Consider the following 20,991-nt stretch of genomic DNA (forward strand, 5'->3'; position numbering starts at 1 on the left):
ATTTTTTTTAATAAGACAGGACCAGAACCAAAGTGGTTAGGTTACAGTTCAATTCCCAGTACCCAATCTAGCACAGACTACACACCCAGGGTGTGTGATCTCTATAAATCGTTCGTCGCCTACATTAACACTGTTCAGCAACATCACATTTTATATCGGACCAACTACGACTGGCTGTATGGTTTCTCACACAATCGTGATGAAAATTTCTGCCTTAACGCCCAAGAAATTCCTCGAAAGCTACCTGTATTAAATGTTTTCCTCCTGAAACTGGGATAAACATGCTCCTAAACGTACGTACTATTTCCAAGTCATGTTTGTTGATTGTTCATCAGTCCTAAATACATATACCCATTAAAGGAGGAGGTTATAATCCTCGCCACAATCTTCATTTCCCCAGGACCACTAATAATCAACAAAAGTCCTGCCTGATGAAGCACAGAAAAGAAAGAGGAGCCGTTTCAGGCAGGGAGATTGTGATCACTATGCCCCTTGAAGTAACAACAGATTTGCATTTGAGTTCAGACACTGCCACTGAGTAGATATTTGTCTACGCGCGAGGTATTAAATTTCTCCGAGATTATTAGACTTCTGTAAAACGTTACAAACCGTCGCTCCCTGGCAGTGGTGTTTGGAGGCTCAGAGAAGGTCCCTTAGACGAAGTCCTCGACCCCGTGCCCAGCCCTCCAGAAACAGCTCAGTAAACGGTAAATACACGCAGGGGCCAGCAGTGACTGAGGGCTGAGGAGCAGCTCAAGGTTACCGCGCACCTGTGTCTCCACAACACGTGGGGACGCGCCATTCAGACGCCGGAGCGACCCGAGACCCCAGGAGGCCCGGGACCCTGCATGTCTCCGCGTTTCCTTAGCAGCACAGGTCTGCGCGGCTCCCACCACCTCACCTGTCCACGCACTGACACACACAGGCCTCCAGGAAGCAGTTGCTGCCACACACCGGAGGAGCCGGACGGACGCCGACCAAGGAGGCACACTTCCGCTTCCGGTGAGCAGGAGAAGCAGCAGGACTGCAACAGGAACACAGAAACTAGTGATTAATCTCATTCATTGGATATATGGGAAAAAGTAAAACAAAATAGCAATGAAAATATTCATGAATTTCTCAAGGAAAGCAGGTGATATGGCCAGGTAGCATTCAAACCAAGGAAGCATTGAGCATTGCATATTTGCAATTTATTTGTCTAACAGAGCACACACGAGTAGGAAAAAAATAAGCATATAAAATCACAGCTGATCTTAGGTACAATCAGGTAGGTTCCAACTCATAGTCACCATACGTACGACAGAACCAAACACTGTCCAGTCCTGCACCATCTTCACAACCATTGCTATTCTTGATCCCATCATTGCAGCCACTGTGTCAATCCACCTCATTTAAGGTCTTCCTCTCTTTCGTCTACTTTAACAAGCATGATGTCCTTCTCCAGGGACTTCTCCCTCCTGATAATAGTCAAAGTACGTCAGACGAATTCTCGCCATCCTCGCTTCTAAGTAGCATTCTGGTTGTACTTCTTCCAAGACACATTCCTTCGTTTTTCTGGCAGTCCACAGTATATTCAATATTCTTCACCAACACCGCAATTCAAAGGCATCAGTTCTTGAGTCTTCCTTATTCATTTCCAGCTTTTGTATGCATATGAGGTGAGTGAAAATACTATTTTTTGGGTCAGGTGCACCTTATTTCTCAAAGTGATATTTCTGCTTTTAACAGTTTAAACTGGTCTTTTACAATAGTTTTGCCCAATTCATCATTTGATTTCTTGACTGCTGCTTCCATGGGTAAAAGTTTCTGTAAAAAATAGCTCTAAGAAACTCAATAGGAGGATGCTCTTTAGTAGCAATTACAGAGGGGCAAATCAATACCATAGACATACCATTTCATTTCCACTTTTTTTTTTTTTTCTAGTTAGGATAGCCAAATTAAAAAAATCAGGAAAAAAAAACAAGTTAGGATGTAGGGAAATTGGAAACACCTATTGCTAGTCGGAATGCAAATGGTAAAGCCCTCCAGCAAAACTGTAGTGGTTCCTCAAAACTAAAAATAGAACTTCCATGTGACCAAGCAACTCCACTCCTACTTACATAACCAAAAGACTTGCAAGCAGAGGCTCAGAGACTTGTACATCCATGTTCATTGCAGCACTGTTCACAATAGCCAAAAAGTAGAAGCAACATAAATGCCCATCTGCATTTGAACGGATAAACAAAATGTAGAAGAAACGAACTATCAGTACACATGCTACAATACGGATGGAGCTGGAAGACATTCTGCTGAGTGAAATAAGTCAATCGCAGAAGGACAAATACTGTACAACTTGACTGATGTAAAAATGCAAACCCAAATCCACTGCCATCCAGTCGATTCTGACTCATGGGCAATCCTATAGGACAGAATAGAACTGCCCTATAGGGCTCTAAAGCTGTAATATTTACGGAAGCAGACCGTTACATCTTTCTCCTGTGGAGTGACTGGTGAGTTCAAACCGCCAACCTTTCAATTAGCAGTCGAGTGCTTAACCACTCCGATACCAGGGCTCCGGAAAAAGACAAGAAAAGCAAATGTGTGGAGAAGAAATTTCATTAGTGGTTATTGAGGTGAGAGGGAAAGGAAAACGAAAATGAGATGGGGTTAAAGGTGATAGAAATACCACATTGATTAAGGGCAGTGTTGCATGGCCGATTATTCTAATAACTACCGGTAAGTTGGAACCTGTAAAAAGTTGAATTAGCAAAATTTGTGTAATATATTCACAACACTAACAACAACAACAAAAGTTCTTGCTGAGGCTGCTTAAATCTCATGAGATTTGGAGGTTTATGACCATGGATTCATGAGACATCCCAGTTAATTGGCCTAATGACACGTTTGGTGCTTCTGTTCTACCTTCTAGTTTGTTGTGTAGTGCCAGGTGTCTTAAAAGCTTACAAGCTGCCATCCAAGGTACACAGGTGGACTCTGTTCACCTGGAGCAACAGAAGAAGGAGAGTCAAGAATAGGAGGAAGACATGGAATACATGGCTAATTGGCTCCATGAACAACTGCCTTCTTTGCCATGTGATCAAAAGAACTGGATTGTGCCTGGCTACAATTATTGAACGTTTTGATCAAAGATTTTATAAAAGAACCCTGATGAAAAGGGGGAAAATGCAGGACAGAATTTTTAAAAATTCATGGACTCCAGACTTTCTGGAGCCAGGAACGTTGGATAAACCCCTGAAACTCTTCCCCTGAGATAATCTTTAAACCTTAAACCAGTAAGAATTCCCTGAAGTCTTCTTAAAACCAAACGATGTTTAGCTTAACTACTGAAAAATGTCTGCATTGAGCATTATAAACTTTTAAAAACTGTAAGGTATCAAATTGACAGCAACAACTCCAAAGATTTGACAGGAATCTCAGGAGTCAGTGAATTTATGTTAATAGGGGAAGAACAGCTTAGAAAAGGATGACGAGAATGGTTGCACACCTTGAAGAATATCATCTGTCACTAAATTGTACATATGGAAACTGTTGGATTGGTGTATGGTTTGCTGTGCATATTCTCAACAAAAACAAAAAATTTAGAAAAAAAATTTTAGATTCAACAAAAGATATATAAGAAAGACTGTTTAAAAGATTTATTGAATGTGTTATCAGTTACATGAAATGTGTTGTCAAATCAGAAGTGTCATTTTCTTTGGGTTAAAAATTTATGTGTCAGCGTGCCTGATACTAGACAAGAAGCACATGATACTGTCATAATTTTATTTTTTAATTAGTCATTATTTCTTTTGAATCTAGCATCATCTGAGGCAATGTTTTTAATGGGGAATTCCCATCATTTACCTATGGAGTTTTTTTTTAATTACTGTTCAGATGTTTAGAGACTTAATCCAAAACACCGAAACCAAATATGTTGCTGTCTAGTCAATTTGAGTAGAACTACCCCATAGGGATTCCAAGGAGTTGCTGGTGGATTTGAATCACTAACCTTTGGTTTAGCAGCAGAGCTGATAACAACTGTGCCACCAGGGCTCCAAAAACTTGATGATCTTGTTATATTTGGGGTATCCTGTATTTTTACACAAATAACGAGGGCCTCCTGTTTTTCGTTGCCAACTGCACCTTCCCCCCACAAGGCATTTTCATAAGTGCCGCTATACCAATTTTTTTCATGTTGCTGTAATAAAAACTAGCATACAGCGCTTAACAAAATACTTCATGGGAAAAGGCACGGCTGCAAAACAAAAATAGAAGGTACATATTGTTTGTGTAAAAATATGGTACCCTGACTATATAGTATTACATCTCAAGATTACTATGTGTTGTATCCAAAGTTCTTTGAAGATAAGGTTAGTTATTGTTTAGAAATTTTTTTCAATTTACTTCATTTGACTTTGCATTACTTTTGTAATTAGTTTCCATCAGATCTTCCACTTTTATGAATTATTATAAGTTAACCATGGCGTTTGAAAGTTTTGTCATTTGCATATAAGTTTTTATTTTGCTGCCTCACTGAAAATCCTTGATCAAAATAGTCCTACAAAAGATGGACTACATTGGACTTGTGAAAAAAGGTGTGATATTTTGAAGATGGAATACACTAGGCTGAATGAAGATTTCCAGAACTCTCGTGTAGAAGTTGATGGGTATACAGACTGTTCCTGACCCAGGATCCTGTGGAACTGAAATTAACTACATAGGACTGAGTGGACTAAAAGATTACTGTGATTACACTTACTAGATCAGAGTCAAGCTTCACAACAAAAAGGACAGAAGAACATCATAAACTTACTAGTCTGTGAGGCCAGCTCACAAATCAAGCTTCTACCCTTAAACAACATAAGAGAAAACAAATAGGGATTCCAGTTTCTTAAAAGGTATACAGCATTTCTTTGGTAAGATCAAGTCAATTCCACAAAAACACAGGTTTTAGATAAAACTGATTAACTTGCCAGAGTCTCACATGGAGGTATATCAGACCCTCTGACAAAAGCTGATCACCAAAAAAGTGCCCCACAGAGGAAAATAGACAATGCAAATGGGAACTCATTTTCCCAAAGTGATCACTGAAATTCCGAAATTCTACTAAAGTCAGCTTATAGCGTTTTGGAACATGAACCCCAAACCAGTGCCCAGTAGAGGGAGCCCCAGGCTCACCTGTTGTCTTACTCATCTAGTGCTGTTATATCGGAAATTCCCCAAGTGGATGGCTTTAACAGCTCTTTTCACTTTCTTCTGAGTCCTCACCACAATTGTCTTTGATGTCCAGAATTCCACCAACACTCTCTTCAAGGCAATCTATGCTTCTACTCTTAGGCACTTTAAAACTCGTCCAGCCTCTATCCATTCCCAGTTGAAAAACAGCTTCCACATATTAGGTATCTGTCAAAGCAGCACGCCACCACCCCACTGCTACTGCCAAATTCTTAGTTACCTAGCGCTGCTATAACAGGAATACCACAGGTGGATGGCTTTAATAAACAGAAATTTGTTCTCTCACTGTCTAGAATACTACAAGTCCAAATTAACGGTGCCATCTCCAGGGGAAGGCTTTCTCTCTTTTAGCTCTTGGGGAAAGTCCTTGTCATCAGTCTTCCCCTGGTTAAGGAATTTCTCTGCACAGGTTTGCAAGACAATTTTTTCTGAGAATGTACAGGTTAGGTACACTGTTTGTATCCAGGGACCCTGGGGAAAAGCTGACAACATTCTTTCTTAGCTTGGTTACAAAGAGAAACATTTCTTTAGATACCAGATTAAGCCTGGCGGAAAATTAACTGTTGTCTGGTAAAAGTGGAAATAACAAAATGGAATCATGAGGCCGAGGCTCGAGCTCGCCTTTTTAGATACACCGAACGCTTCTATTTTGAAAGCTCTTACACAGAGGGAAAGGAAAATCAAAGAAGTATCCACATTGTTAGATTACGTGTCTCTCATGGCACAGAGAATTGGATTACCGATCTGTTGACGTCGAGTGGATTGCAACTCATAAGGACTCTATAGGACAGAGTAGGATTGCCCCATAGGGTTTCCAAGGCTGTAGTTTTTACAGAAGCAGACTGCCACATCTTTCTTCCGCAGAGCAGCTGGTGGGTTTCAAACGCCTATCTTTCGTTAGGAGCTGAACACGTAGCCACTGTGCTAACAGGGCTCCTTTTTCATTATTGAAAAGATGAAAATAAACACATTTAGATATCCTTGGGTCAAATTCTACTCCACCGAAACTACAATTTAGAGGCTTCCTGACATAAACAACTTGGTTATTTAAAAATGAGAGGTGGCAAACTACAGAATGTGTATCTTTTCATGATTCGAGAGCCAACTCCCATGATAAGGAAAACAGTTGATGAACTGTTGTAGATGGAAGAAAGGAGAATTCTCTGACTAAACCTCTGTGTTGCACATCCCTTCTTTTGCCTGTTAATTTTTTAACTCCCAGCGGATCAGCAGTTCTATCCAAGGACTTTTCTGACTTGGACACGCCCACCCACCCTCACGTCTTGGCGATTCTTGGAATTTGGGATTTTAGAGATGTAAAGACCCCACATCCAGCCTAGTCTCTTATCCAGGTGGGTGAGGGGTAGAATGCAGATGCATAGGCCCTTCAGATGTCAACATAGCAAGGTTATATAAGTTTTTGTATGAGCGACTTATCTGATTTGTAAACTTAAAAAAAAATTTTTTTTTACGTAAAGCGCAATAAAAATAAAAAATGATGAAGAAGGAAGTGGTTTGTGAGAGATATTTACAACGTTAAAAAATGAAGTAGATGCTGAATCAGCTTAAATCTGTTCAGATTTGTTTACTCGGTTTGGAGGTTTAGGATCATGGTTTCATGGGATATTCTGATTAAGTGGCCTAATCACATGTTTAGTACTTATACCTTCTAGTTAGTTGTGTAGTGCCTGGGATCTTAAACACTTACAAGGAGCCATGAAAGACATAACAGTCGGTCTGTATTCACCGGCAGCAACAGAGGAAAAACTTGAGTCAGGAATATAAAGAACATATGGAAAGTGTAGATAATTGTCTCCATGAAAAACTGCTTCCAATACCATGAGACCAGAAGAACTGGGTGGTACCTGAGTACCATTACTGAACATTTTGATCAAAGGCTCTGTAGAAGAATCCTCATAAAAAGGGATAAAATACAGATAAGAATTTCAAATTCTCATGGACTCCAACTTCCTGAATCCATGAAGGTTGAATGAACCCCTGAAAATATTGCCCTGAGATAAACATTAAACCTTAAACCAAAAATATCCCCTGAAGTCTTCTTAAACCTAAACAATTGTTTAACTCGTCAAAAATGCCTGCCTTGAGCATCGGGCCCTTTCAGGAACTATCTATGTGGGATCAAACTGACAACAGCAGCAGGAAAGATTAGATAAGAAACTTAGGGAGCAATGAATTTATGTTAATGGGGGAAGAAGAACTCAGAAAAGGAGGACGAGAAGGGTGACACAACTTGAAGAATGCAATCAATATCACTAAATGGTACATGTAGAAACTGTTGAATTGCTGTATGTTTTGCTGTGTATATTCTCAACAACAACAAAATAAATACAATTCGGAGAAGGTCCTTATCTCTTCCCGAGGTGCTCCCGAGTGTTCTTCATGTGGCTTGTCAACTCTCTTCCTCCATCTCAGTTTCTCTGGCTTACTTGTTGGGTCTCTTTTATATCTCAAAAGACATTGACTCCAGACACAGCCAGCACTAATCCTGTCTCATTAGCATAACACAGGCAACCCATTCCCAAATGGGAATATGACCACAGATATATAGGGCAGGATTTATGACAATACTTTTGGGAGACACAATTGAGTCTGTAACATTCCACGTTTTGGCCGCCAAATTGAATATATCTGCCACATGCAAAACCCATTCACCCCATCACATCATTCCAAAAGTCTTAAATCAATTCTAAGTTCAAAATCTCATCTTCCAAGTCATCTAAATCAAATACAGGTGAGACTTTAGGCATATTCCATCCTCGGACAAAATTCCTCTTCATCTGTGAACCTGTGAAATCTAGGTTACAAATTATCTGTTTCCAAAGTACAATAGTAGAACAGAAACAATGTTGACATTTCTATCACAAGAGGGGCAAATTAGAGGGAAAGAAGGGATAAGGGGCACCAAGTAAGTCCAAAACCCAGCACCCCAACATATATTGTCACTCAAGGCTTCAAAATAATCCTCTGGTCTCTGAGAACATGCAGGCAATAACCCTGCATTCCAGAGTCTAGGTGTTGACCATGATCTTCGGATTCTGGGCGTAGGCCCCTGAATCCTGAGCTTGATCTTGGCCTTTGAAGCCCACTGAGATGGCAACACTGCTCCCTTGCCTTGGGCGGCCCCATTCTTGTAATCCCTCTGGCAGCCCCACCACCTCAAACCCAACAAGCCCTGTTCTTTTTTGTATGTGTGCTTTAGTTGAAAATTTACAGCTCAAGTTAGTTTCTAATACAAAAGTTTATACACATATTTTTATGTGAACCTAGTTGCTATCCCTGTAATGTGACCACACATTTCTCCCTTCCACCCCAGATTTTCCGTGTCCATTCAACTAGCTCCTATCCCTTTCGCTGTCTCATCTCGCCTCTGGACAGGAGCTGCCCATTTAGTCTTGAGTATCTGCTTGAACTAAGAAGCACACTCTTCAAGAGTATCATTTTATGCGTTATAGTGCAGTCTATTCTATGTCTCAAGAGTTGGCTTTGGGAATGGTTTTAGTTCTGGGTGAACAGAGAGTCCGGGGGTCATGTTTTCTGTTGTTCCTCCAGTCTCAGTCAGACCACTAAGTCTGGTTTTTTACTAGAATTTGAGTTTTGCACCGCGCTTTTCTCCTGCTCTGTCAGGGGCTCCCTATTGTGTTCCCTGTTAGGGCAGTCATTGGTGGTAGCTGTGCACCATCTAGTTCTTCTGGTGTCAGGGTGATGGACCCTCTGGTTTATGTGGACCTTTCTGTCTCAGCACTACACAGTCATTCAAAACCCTTGGCTTGTCAGCATGCTGGGTGCTCTTCCTGACCCTTTGACTGTGCTGGTACTTTCTGTGCAGTCATTGAAATCCCACGCTATTTCTGTGAGCTCACCAAAGTCCTCAAGCTTGCCTACTCCAACACCTTCATCAGCAAACTTGTGTTATATATTGTGACAGACGTCATGGTTTTTCTTCCTCTTGCTCGGATCCTTTTCAGATATGCAGAAACTGCGTATTATATACTGAGCATCTCAAGAAAGGAAGGGAAGTGCCTTTGTTACCTAGAGCTGCTATAACAGAAATACCAGAAGTGGCTGGCTTTAACAAATTAATTTTCTCACAGTTTAGGAGGCTAGAAGCCTAAATTCAGGGTGCTGCCTCTAGGGAAATGCTTTCTCTTTCCGTGGGTTCCGGGGAAAGTCCTTGTCTCAGGTCGTGTTTCTCTGTTCCCTGATGATCTTCACGTGATCTGGCATGTCTTTCCCTCGATCTCTGCATGTTTGTTAGGTTGCTTGCTTAAAATTTCTCTTTTTATATCTCAAAACAGATTTCTGAGATTACAAAAATGATCCATAATATCTTCACTAACACTGTCTCATTAATATGAGAAAACCCACTCCCAGACTGAATTATAACCACAGGGATAGGGTTTAGGATTTACAACACAGATTTCTGGGCGACACAATTCAATACATAACATTTCACTTTTGACTCCCTCCAAATGCGTGTCTTCACCGCATCCAAAAAACATTCACGTCACACCATCCTAAATGTCTTAAATCAACTCCAAGCCCAAAATCTCATCTTCTGAATCCTGAAAATCAAAGATGTGTCAAAATTCCTTTGCATCTGTAAACCTGTGAAACCTAGACTACAAGTCATCTGTTTCCAAAGTACAATGGTGGAATAGGCACAAGGTAAATATTTCCATTACAGATTGGAGAAATCGGAGGGAAAGAAGGGATAATAGGCACCAACCAAGTCCAAAACCCAGCAGAACAAATTTCATTATTTCTAAAGGCTTGAAAATAATGCTCTGTTCCCTGAGAGCATCTGGGCAATGTTCCCACCCTCCAGAGCGTGGGTGTTGGCCATGCTTTCTGGATTCTGGTTGGAGGTCTCTCGGCTTGGGGTTTCACACCTAACTTCCAAGGCCACTGGGTTGGCTACTCTGCTCCCTTGGCTTTAGGTAGCCCTATCCTCCTAGTCCACCTGAGCGGCGACTATTTCCCCTCGACCCTGGCAGACACCATTCTCCTGCCCCTTGAGCATGGCAACCCCACTCCCTCAGCTTTCAGCAGCAGACCAATCCTCTTGACACAACTGAATGGCAGCCCCACATGTCAAAACCGAGATGCTGGAGATTTAAGTCTTTGAAACCTAGGAGGGTGTGTCTGCACCCTTTGAAACCCAGGAGTTCTTGGCTCCACCATTTGACAATCAGTCAGCCCTGGTTCTGCTATTCCTTCCAACTTTTCTGCTGATCTCAGAGCAGCTGCAGGGATTATTCTTCTTTTGGAGGACAACAGATGTAGCTCCTCTGCCCACTTTCTTGCCTGTAGAATTCCAAGAGGCAGAGGGCTTTCCTTTTGCAGCCACATCCTTGACAAACATTCTAGGACACGTGTCCTTAGTTTGTTCAACAGAATTTTCCAAACCTTTAAGTTCTGTTTTCATGTTGCACAGTTCACTTTTAAGTCCATCTCTTTCCTCTTGCATTTTACTATTAGCAGTAGGAAGAAACCATGTGACCTCTTTAAGACCTTGCTTAGAAATCCCCTCACCCTTCTATCCCAGGTCATCAGTTACAAGGTCTGCCTCCCACAGAACATTTGGACATAATTCAGGCAAGCTCCTTGACGTTGCCTAAAAAGAATTAGTCCTCCTCCATCGTCCAATCACATGTTCACCTTTTAAAGCACTAGCAGAAGCACATTTAATGTCCACATGTCTAGCAACATTCTGTTGATGGCACCATATGTATTCTCTAAAATGATGGAGAATTTTCTATGGCTCACCTCACTTCTTTCTGAGCCCTCACCAGAATTGCTTCTGATGTCCATAGCTCTACCGACCTTCGCTTGAAGACCATCTAGGCTTTGACTATTACGCACATTAAAACTCTTCCAGGCTTTTCCTATTACCCAATTCGAAAACCACTTCCGCATTTTAGATATTTTTTAGAGCAGCATCCCACTGTCCCATAACAAATTCTTAGTTGTCTAGTGTTGATATAACAGAAATAACACAAGTGGGTGGCTGTAACAAACAAAGCTATTTTCTCAACAGTTTAGGGAGCTGGAAGTTCAAATTCAGGACACCAGCTCTAGGGAAGACTTCCTTTCTCTGTGGCCTCTGAGGGAAGGTCCTTGTCTCTTCTCAGCTTCTGATCTCTGTTTCTTGGTTATCTTCATGTGGTGTGGCATCTGTCTTCCCCCAGCTCTGCTCGCCTGCTTGCTCAATCTAATTATTTTGCATCTCGAAACAGACTGACTTAAGACATACCTTACACTGATATTGCCTCATTAACATAACCAAGAAACCCCACTCCCAAATAGCACTATATCCACAAGTATAGGGATTAAGGTTTATAACACATCCTTTGGGGGGATACAAATTCGATCCGTAACAGGAAGTATAAAACATTTTCTCCTGTGGGTCTCACCTCTCGTTTGTCTCCTTGTTCTACGAAGCCTGCCTGCTTATGTCTGTGTGTCACTTCTGCAGGGGTGTTTGCCGTTCTGTACACGGTGGTCGCTTCCATGACAAAGCCCTTCATCTACAACTTGGTGAACAAAGGCGTAAAGGGAGCCCTGCAGACATTTCTCTACAGTGAGAGTTCCTGCCAGAGACACGGCCAATGTCCTGTGCTGGACACATGTGTCCATGGGTGATGGAACAGAGCAGTTAATAGTGTGAACTGTTAGGTTTTCCTTTCCTGGCTTAAAAATCTTGATGCCACCTTAATAGAAGGTGGTTTTGAGAAATATGCTTAGCTCCCCTGTGCCTCAGTTTCCTCATCTGGGAAAGAGAGGCTATGACAAAGTGTGCCACATGTGGTTGATATGAGGATTAAATGAGCTAATATGGTAAATCACCAGCACAAGAAATACCACGTGAAGTTCCAAGTAGATGTTGGCTATTGTTATGTAAAAGGGAAGGTTTGATGTGTCCCTGGATTTTGTCCCATACTGTTAGGCCAGTTTTTGGCCACGTGCAACGGCTTCCACCAGGGCTCCATAGCCCAGGATGCATGTAGGATGTTCAGCAGCCTCCTTGGCCTCTAAAACACTAGAGTGTATTAGCACGTGCCTCCCTCGCAGTGTTTCCAGATATTGCCAGATATCCTGAGGTGGAAAATGGTCCCCAGTTGAGAATCACTGATGTAGGGGGAGTGTCTCCAAAACAGAAAGAAAACATTTCATAAGGCTATAAAGAAATAAATGGGGACTATATACTTGTCCCATCTGGGAATCTTGGGAAATATGATTAGGGACTGGACTTGTGTTAAAAGAGTAGCAGGAATGGAGACTTCCAATTTTCCTAGATTCGTACTTTCTACAATTCACTTCCCTTTTTTTTTTTATGGTGCCTTTCTAATCTTTGGCTGAAGAGTGAACCTGAGGAGTGACTTCAGTACTGAGTTAAAAGGCTGTCTGGGGGCCATACTCTCAGGGTTTCTCAGTCTCTGTCAGACCAGTAAGTCTGGTTTTCTCTTGTGAGTTTGGATTTTGTTCTACTTTTTCCTCCAGGTCTGTCTGGGATCCTCTATTGTGATCCCTGTCAGAGCAGTCGGTGTTGAAATCAGGGCACCATCTGGTTGTGCTGGACTATCTGGTGGAGGCTGTGGTAGTTATTCATTAGTGCTTTGAACTAATCTTTACCTTGTGTCTGTGGTGTTCTTCATTATTCTTTGCTCCAGACAAGGTGAGAAAAGTGGAGCATCTTAGATGGCCACTCACGAGCTTTTAAGACCCCAGATGCTACTCAACAAAGTAGGATGCAGAACATTTTCGTTTTAAAGTGTGTTATGCCAATTGAGCTAAATATTAATGAGTCAGTGGTCCCTAGCCCTCAGTCCGGTAATTCGGTCCCTCAGGGAATTTGGATTTGTCTATGAAGTTTCCATGACCTTGGCTTGATCAAGTTCTGCTGACTTCCCCAGTATTCCCTAGTGCCTTAGCCTTCATCAAAGCTACCTCTTAACTATTCACTAGTGTTTTTCTCTCCTTCCTCGCCCTTTCCTTGTAACCATCAGAGATCGTTTCTGTGTTTAAAACTTCCTATGAGTTTTTGTAATAGTGGTCTCCTACAGTATTCGTCCTTTTGTGATTGACCCATTTCACTCATTAAAATGCCCTCCCAACTCATCCGTATTGTGACATGTTTCGCAGATTCATCATTCTTCATTATTTTTGCATAGTATTCCATTGTGTTCAGGTACCATAGGTTGTTTACCCATTGTCATGGGTTGAATTGCATCCCCCCCAAAATATCTCTCAATTTCGATAGGCCATCATTCCCTTGTATGATTGTCTACCATTTTATCTTCTGATTTCTCTAGGTGTTGTAAATCCTATCACTATGATGTATGAAGCTGAATTAGCGGCAGTTACATTGATGAGCTCTACAAGCCTAGGTAGTGTCTTAAGGCGATCTCTTCTGAGATATAAAAGAGAGAAACCATCAGAGAGAGATGGGGATCTCATATCGCCAAGAAAGCAGTGCCAGCAGCAGTGTGTGTCCTTTGGACCTGAGGTTCCTGCACTGGGATGCTCCCAGACCAAGGCAAGACTGATGACAACACAGAGAGAAAGTCTTCCCTTGGAGATGACAGTGCCTTGAATTCAGACTTCTAGCCTTCTGGACTGTGAGAGAATAAAATTTCTCTGTGTTAAAACCATCCACTTGTGGCATTTCTCTTATAGCAGCACTAGATGACTAAGACATCCATTCACCTGTCGATGGGCACTTAGGTTATTTCCATCTTTTTGCTATTGTAGACAATGCTGCAGTGAACATGCGTATGGGTATGTCTATTTGCGTGATGGCTCTTATTTCTCTAGGGTATATTCCTAGGAGTGGTATTGCTGAATCCTATGGTATTTCTATTTCTAGTTTTTTTATGGAAGCACCAAATCGTTTTCCAAAATGGTTGTACCCCTTTACATTCTCACCAGCAGTGCATAAGAGTTCCACTGTCCCTTGTCTTAGTCATCTAGTGCTGCTATAACAGAGATACCACAAGTGGATGGCTTTAACAAAGAGAAATTTATTTCTTCACAGTAAAGTAGGCTAAAAGTCCAAATTTGAGACGTCGGCTCCAGGGAAAGGCTTTTACTATCAGCCTTCTCCTCAATCTGTCCCAGCTTTGGAAGCCTCTCTGAGCAGGGACCCTGGGTCCAAAGGACACGCTCTGCTCCCGGCAGTGCTTTCCGGTATGAGGTTCCCCTGTCTCTCTGCTCACTTTTTTCCTTTTATCTCTCATGAAAGGTGTTGCATGCCACACCCCAGGGAAACTCCCTTTTCATTGGATCAGGGAGGTGACCTGGTAAAGGGTGTTACATCCCATGCTAATCCTCCTTAACATAAAACTACAATCACAAAATGGAGGACAACCACAGAATAATGGGAATCATGACTTAACCAAGTTAATACATTTCCGGGGGGACATAATTCAACCCATGACATCCCTGCAACCTCTCCAGCATTGATTTTTGGGTTTTTGTTGTTGTTGTTCTTACGTGCCAATAATGTTGGGGTAAGAAGGTAGCTCATAGTTTTCTTTAACTTAATGTGGTTTAGGTTAAAGTTTACACATCAAGTCAGTCTCTCATACAAAAAGCTGTGCAGACCTTGCTTTGCAGTCCTAGCTGTGCTCCCCTTAACGAGACAGCACATTCCTCCTCTCCACCCTGCATTCCCCGTGTCCATTCAGCCAGCTCCTGTCCCCCTCTTCCTTCCCATCTCGCCACCACACAGGAGTTGCCCACATAATCCTATGTGTCTGCTTGAGCCATGAAGTTCACTCCTCAGCAGCATCATTGTCTTATAGTCCAGGCCAATCGCTGTGTGTAGAGTTGGTTTTGGGAATGGTTCCAATCTTGGGCTATCAAAGGTTCGGGGACCTTGGCTGTCAGGGTCCCTAGGTCTCAGGCAGACCATTAAGCCTGGGCTTTTTATGAGATTTTAAGATCTGCATCCCACTATTGTCCTGTTCCATCAGGTATTCTCTGTTGTGTTCTCCCAGGGCAATGATCACCAGCAGTTGGGCACCATCTAGTTCTTTGAGTCTCAGGCTGGTGGAGTCTCTGGTTTATCTGGCCCTGTTTCTTGGGCTCGTATTTATCTTGAGTCTTTGGTGTTCTTCATTCTCCTTTGCTCCAGGTGGGTTCAGACCAATTGATGCATCTTAGATGGCCGCTTCCTAGCGTTTAAAACCCCAGCGGCCTCTCACCAAAGTGGAATGCAGACTGGTTTCTTAATACATTTTGTTATGCCAGTTGACCGACATGTCCCTTGCAACCATTGTCTCCAGACACCTGTCCTTACTACTCTGGCCTTTGAAGCTGTTGGTTGTATTGAGGAAATTCCTTTTGGTTTTCTTCAGTTGTACTTCCCGTCGCCTACATTTTTGTCTGCTATCTAGTTAGTGAATATCCCTCTCTCCCTGACTCATTGTAGTTTTCATTTGCATTTCTTTAATGGCAGTGATGGTGAGCATTTTCTCAATCCTGTTAGCTGCCCCAAATTACCGTTATTAATGAAATTCTGCAGCTTTGGAAGTTATCAGAAATGAAATGGAACTCATAAAGATCAATATCCTAGGTTTTACTGAGCTGAAATGGACTGGTATGGAACACATCAGACATTCGTATGACCAACTATGCCAGGAATGACAAATTGAAGAGGAATGGAATTGCATTCATGATCAAAAAGAACATTTCAAGATCCTGCATTACAACACTGTCAATGACACCATAATATCCATATGCCTACAAGGAAGAACAGTTAATACAAATATTATTCAAATTTATGCATCAACAACTTATGCCACTGATGAAGAAATTGAATATTTATTCAACCACAAAGAGAAATGAAGTTCTGGTATTATATGCAAGGTGATCGATGAACCTTGAACACATATTACGAGGAGTGAAATAAGCCAGACACTAAAGGACGAATTTCATACAATTCCGTTTATGTGAAATGTCCAGAACTGGCAAAGGCAGAGAGAACAGTTTATTATTAGTTACCAGGCGCTGGAGGGAGTAGAAATGGGGACTTATTGCTTGTTGGGTACAGAGTTTCTCTTTGGGGTGATGAAAAAAAACTTTTCTTATTCTTTAGGTGAAACATTACACCTTAAGTTAGTTTCTTATTAAGAAATTTACATAGATATTGTTTTGTGGCATTAGTTGGAATCCCCTGGGTTCCCTGTGTCCATTTGACCAATTTCCCTGTCCCTTCCTGCCTTCTCATCCTGCTTTTGGGCAGGAGCTACCTATTTGGTCTTATAAATCTAACTGAACTAAGAAGCACATTCCTCATGCTTATTACTTCCGGTTTTACACTCCTGTCTAATCTTTGTCTGATGAGTGGGCTTGGAGAATGGTTTCAGTTAGCAGTTTGCAGTGTGTCTGGGGGCCAAGGTCTCGGGGGCTCCTCCAGTCTCTATCAGACCATGAAATCTGCTCAAACATGAATCTGAGCTCTGTTCTACATTTTTATCCCGTTTTGTCCGAGACTCTGTGTTGTGTTCCCTGGTAGGACACTCATTGCTGGCAGCCAGGCACCATCTAGCTGTTCTGGTCTCAGGCTGGTGCAGTCTCTGGTTCATGTCCTCCTTTAGTACCTTGGGCTAAATTTTCTGTGTGTGTTTGGTTTTCTTCATTCTCCTTTGTTCCAAATGGGATGGGATGAAGAATTTTTGAAAGAGGGTTGATGGTTGCACAACATTGTGAATGTAACTAATGCATTTGTACACTTCAGATGGTTAAAATGGCAAAATTTATTTTTTACATGCATTTTACAATAGTTTTTAAATTCACTTATAAGAAACAAAAACAAATGATGTCTACTTAGTTCATACGAAAAAGATATAAGAAACTTCAATAGATTCTGCAGCCCCTGTTATAAAAACAAAACAAAAATGGGATGCCATAGTTTTCATAGTTTTGAAATTGACTTTGTTTTCAGAGACATGAGGATTTACTGAAAAATTGTGCATCAAGTACAGACTCCCCATGCATCCCACCTACACCCAGTGTTTCTCCTATTGTTAACATGTTGCATTCCTGTGGTGTGGGATATGTTTGTAACAACGGGCACATCAATAGTGAGACGTGGTTTGCAACTAAAATACATAGACTTTATCAGGGTTCACTCTTTGTGTTTATACTCCTATAGGTTTTGACAAATGCATACTGTCATCAGTCCATCATTACATTTCCTACAGAATAGTTACACAGTTGTAAAAATTCCCTGGGCTCCACCTATTCGTTCCTCCTGCCTCTCCCCAAACCCCTGGCAATCAATGATTTTTGTACTGCCTCTACACTTCATACTTTTCCAGAATGCCATAGGCTTGGGATCACACAGGATGTAGCTTTTCTAGACCGGCTTCTTTCACGTAGTGTGGATTTGAGATTCCTCCATAACTTTTCCTACCTTGATAGCTTAATTATTTTCATCACTGAATAATACACCGTTGAATGGATGTCTCACTATTTGTTTACCCATTTACCTATTCAATGACATTTTGGGTGCTTTCAATTATTGTAATTATGTAGAAAGCTGCTATAAACATTTGTGAGCAGGTTTTTATATGGATATATGTTTTTAACTCATGTGGGTAAATACCTAGGAGTGTTACTGCTAGATCAGAATGGGAGGACTGTGTTTAGATTTTGAAGGAACTCTCAGCTTACATTCCAAAGTGGAATTCCCATGGAATACAATTTTTTTCAAAAAACACTCTTAAACCAAATACAAGAAGAGTGTATTTCATTGTATACAAAATAACATCCATAAAAGTATTAACAAATGTAAAACCACATTTCCTCCTGGCTATTCCCTACAGGCTTATTTGTTATAGTCAAGGACTTTCCGAAAGGTAAAATTTAGCTTGGACTGAGAAAGTAACAAACACCGATGAGGACAAGCCCATAGTGAAAATGAAACTTTCATAGGCACAAAGGAATTCGAATGACCCCTTCTTGGAGGTAGTACTGCTTTGTTACACACTGAGAAACTTTGTTCTTTTATCACTGACTTTCAGAAATTTGCTGTTTGAAATTATAGAATTAAGGATGAAACACCCCCCTTTTGACAGAGTAGTCTCTCCACAGTGAGATGTTATATGTGATGTGAGGTGTGATGAACAGGGAAGGGCTTTCTCACGCTCCTTACATTCCTAAGTCCTCCACTATGAGTTTTTATATGTCTTGTGAGAGAAGAGCAAGTACGAAAGGCCTTCCCACATTCTTTACATTCATATGGCCTCTCTCCAGTATGAATTCTTCTATGTGTCATGAGGCCTGAGGACTGCCTAAAGGTTTTCCCACATTGCTTACATTCATAAGGCTTCTCTCCACTGTGAATTTTTATATGTGTGGTGAGGTTTGAGAGCTGACGAAAGGCTTTCCCACATTCCTTACATTCATAAGGCCTCTGCCCATTGTGAGTTCTTATATGGTTAGTGAGGTTTCCTGAGTGACTAAAGGCTTTCCCACATTCCTCACATTCATAAGGCCTCTCTCCACTGTGAGTTCGCATATGCAAGGTGAGGTGTGAGGGATCTGTAAAGGCTTTCCCACATTCCTTACATTCATATGGCCTCTCTCCAGTATGAATTCTTCTATGTGTCATGAGGCCTGAGGACTGCCTAAAGGCTTTCCCACATTGCTTACATTCATAAGGCTTCTCTCCACTGTGAGTTCTTATATGTGTAGTGAGGTTTGAGAGCTGATGATAGGCTTTCCCACATTCCTTACATTCATAAGGCCTCTGCCCATTGTGAGTTCTTATATGGTTAGTGAGGTTTCCTGAGTGACTAAAGGCTTTCCCACATTCCTTACATTCATATGGCCTCTCTCCAGTATGAATTCTTCTATGTGTCATGAGGCCTGAGGACTTGCTAAAGGCTTTTCCACATTGCTTACATTCATAAGGCTTCTCTCCACTGTGAATTTTTATATGTGTAGTGAGGGTTGAGAGCAGACTAAAGGCTTTCCCACATTCCTTACATTCATAAGGCCTCTGCCCAGTGTGAGTTCTTATATGCTTAGTGAGGTTTCCTGACTGACTAAAGGCTTTCCCACATTCCTCACATTCATAAGGCCTCTCTCCACTGTGAGTTCGCATATGCGAGGTGAGGTGTGAGGGATCTGTAAAGGCTTTCCCACATTCCTTACATTCATATGGCCTCTCTCCAGTATGAATTCTTCTATGTGTCATGAGGCCTGAGGACTGCCTAAAGGCTTTCCCACATTGCTTACATTCATAAGGCTTCTCTCCACTGTGAGTTCTTATATGTGAAGTGAAGTTAGAAGAATACCTAAATGTTTTCCCACATTCCTTACATTCGTAAGGCCTCTGTCCATTGTGAGTTCTTATATGTGTAATAAGGGATGAAGCCTGACTAAAGGCTTTCGCACATTCTGTACATTTATATGGCTTGTCTCCACTGTGAGTTTTTCTATCATTAGTGAGATGTGAGGAACACTTAAAGGCTTTTCCATATTCCTTACATTCATAAGGTCTTTCTCCACTTTGAATCCTTCTATGTACAATGAGGTTTGAGGATTGCCTAAAGTCTTTCCCGCATTCATTACATTCATAAGGCCTCTCTCCAGTGTGAGTTGTTATATGTGTAGTGAGGTATGAGGGCCAACCAAAGGCTTTCCCATGTTCCTTACATTCATAAGGCCTCTCTTCACTGTGAGTGCCTAAATGTGCAGTGAGGGCTGAGGAAAAATTAAAGGCTTTCCTAAATTCCCTACATTCATAGGGCTTATCTCTGTTATAGAAAAGGAGGGATAAAGGGTCACTAGAAGAACTTTCTTTACTTTCACCCTTGTGACCTCTCACATGTGTCCAAAAGGACGAGAAACTACAGAAATCTTTCCCATACTCATTACATTTATACTGATTGTCACTAGTGAGTGTTGTCACAGGATTCTTAAGAGTTGAGATACAAATAAAATCCTTCCCACATACCTCACATTTATGGGGTTTCTTGCCACTAAGAGGTCTCATAGGAGTGGTACCACCACAGGCTTCTCTACACGCAATAAACTGACAGGCATGGTGGTTATGTGATGAGGGATCCATGATGGCTTTTTCACAGTCAGAGCATTCAAAAGGATTTACTTCTGGAGGATTTCTTTTCTGCACGGTAAGATTTGGAATCCGCCTGAAGGTTTTCCCACACGGATTGTCTCCATTTTTTTCACGGAGGTGTTCTACTGTATGAATTCTGTTAAAAACAGGCAACATGTTGTTGGAAATCAATTATTTCCACTTCACCATTACCTAACAAAGCGAACATGCAGTTTTTCGCTTGGCTTCTCTCCTGTTTCATACTTCAAATCATCTAGCAGAAATAGTACCATAATCGTCACTGCTTTTCTAAAATATGAGGCTTTCTGATCATTGTGTTTAAGTGAAATATGTTTCAAATACTCAATGTCTGACACACATTTATGAAAAGGTTGTGAAAATTCTCTGAACACGTAAGTTTTCAGCAAAGTTTATACATACACAATATACGTACACATATATATATATTTATATATGTATAAGCACATATCAGGGCTTCAAACTGGTTTGTATTGCTTCAACAATTGCCCACGTAAATAACGGCAGTGTTCGCGTTGGATATCTGTTGCCCATCGGATTTCAACCTGTGTTGGGAACAAACCACAGAGCCCTGAACAAAGATGGCAGCCAATCTCACAGCTTTCAATGTGCATCGCTGCCCACAGTACTGTCAATAATCTGATCTG

The 20,991-nt window shown here is 41.4% G+C and overlaps 1 protein-coding gene across 1 annotated transcript in view; it reads right to left on the reverse strand.

Annotated features, from left to right (window-relative positions):
• LOC135228870 (zinc finger protein 208-like) overlaps window positions 1–20,598 on the reverse strand; it is an 82,581-nt gene extending 61,983 nt beyond the window's left edge. Inside the window, exons 1-2 of the mRNA XM_064278012.1 lie at window positions 20,519–20,598; window positions 18,412–20,003 (exon numbers count right to left, since the gene is read on the reverse strand). Coding sequence (XP_064134082.1) covers window positions 18,412–20,003; window positions 20,519–20,598 — 1,672 coding nt within the window. The remainder of the gene's footprint in view (window positions 1–18,411; window positions 20,004–20,518) is intronic.
• Window positions 20,599–20,991: the final 393 nt, after the last annotated feature.

This window comes from Loxodonta africana, chromosome X (assembly GCF_030014295.1).
Source record: "Loxodonta africana isolate mLoxAfr1 chromosome X, mLoxAfr1.hap2, whole genome shotgun sequence".
Taxonomy (NCBI): Eukaryota; Metazoa; Chordata; class Mammalia; order Proboscidea; family Elephantidae; genus Loxodonta; species Loxodonta africana.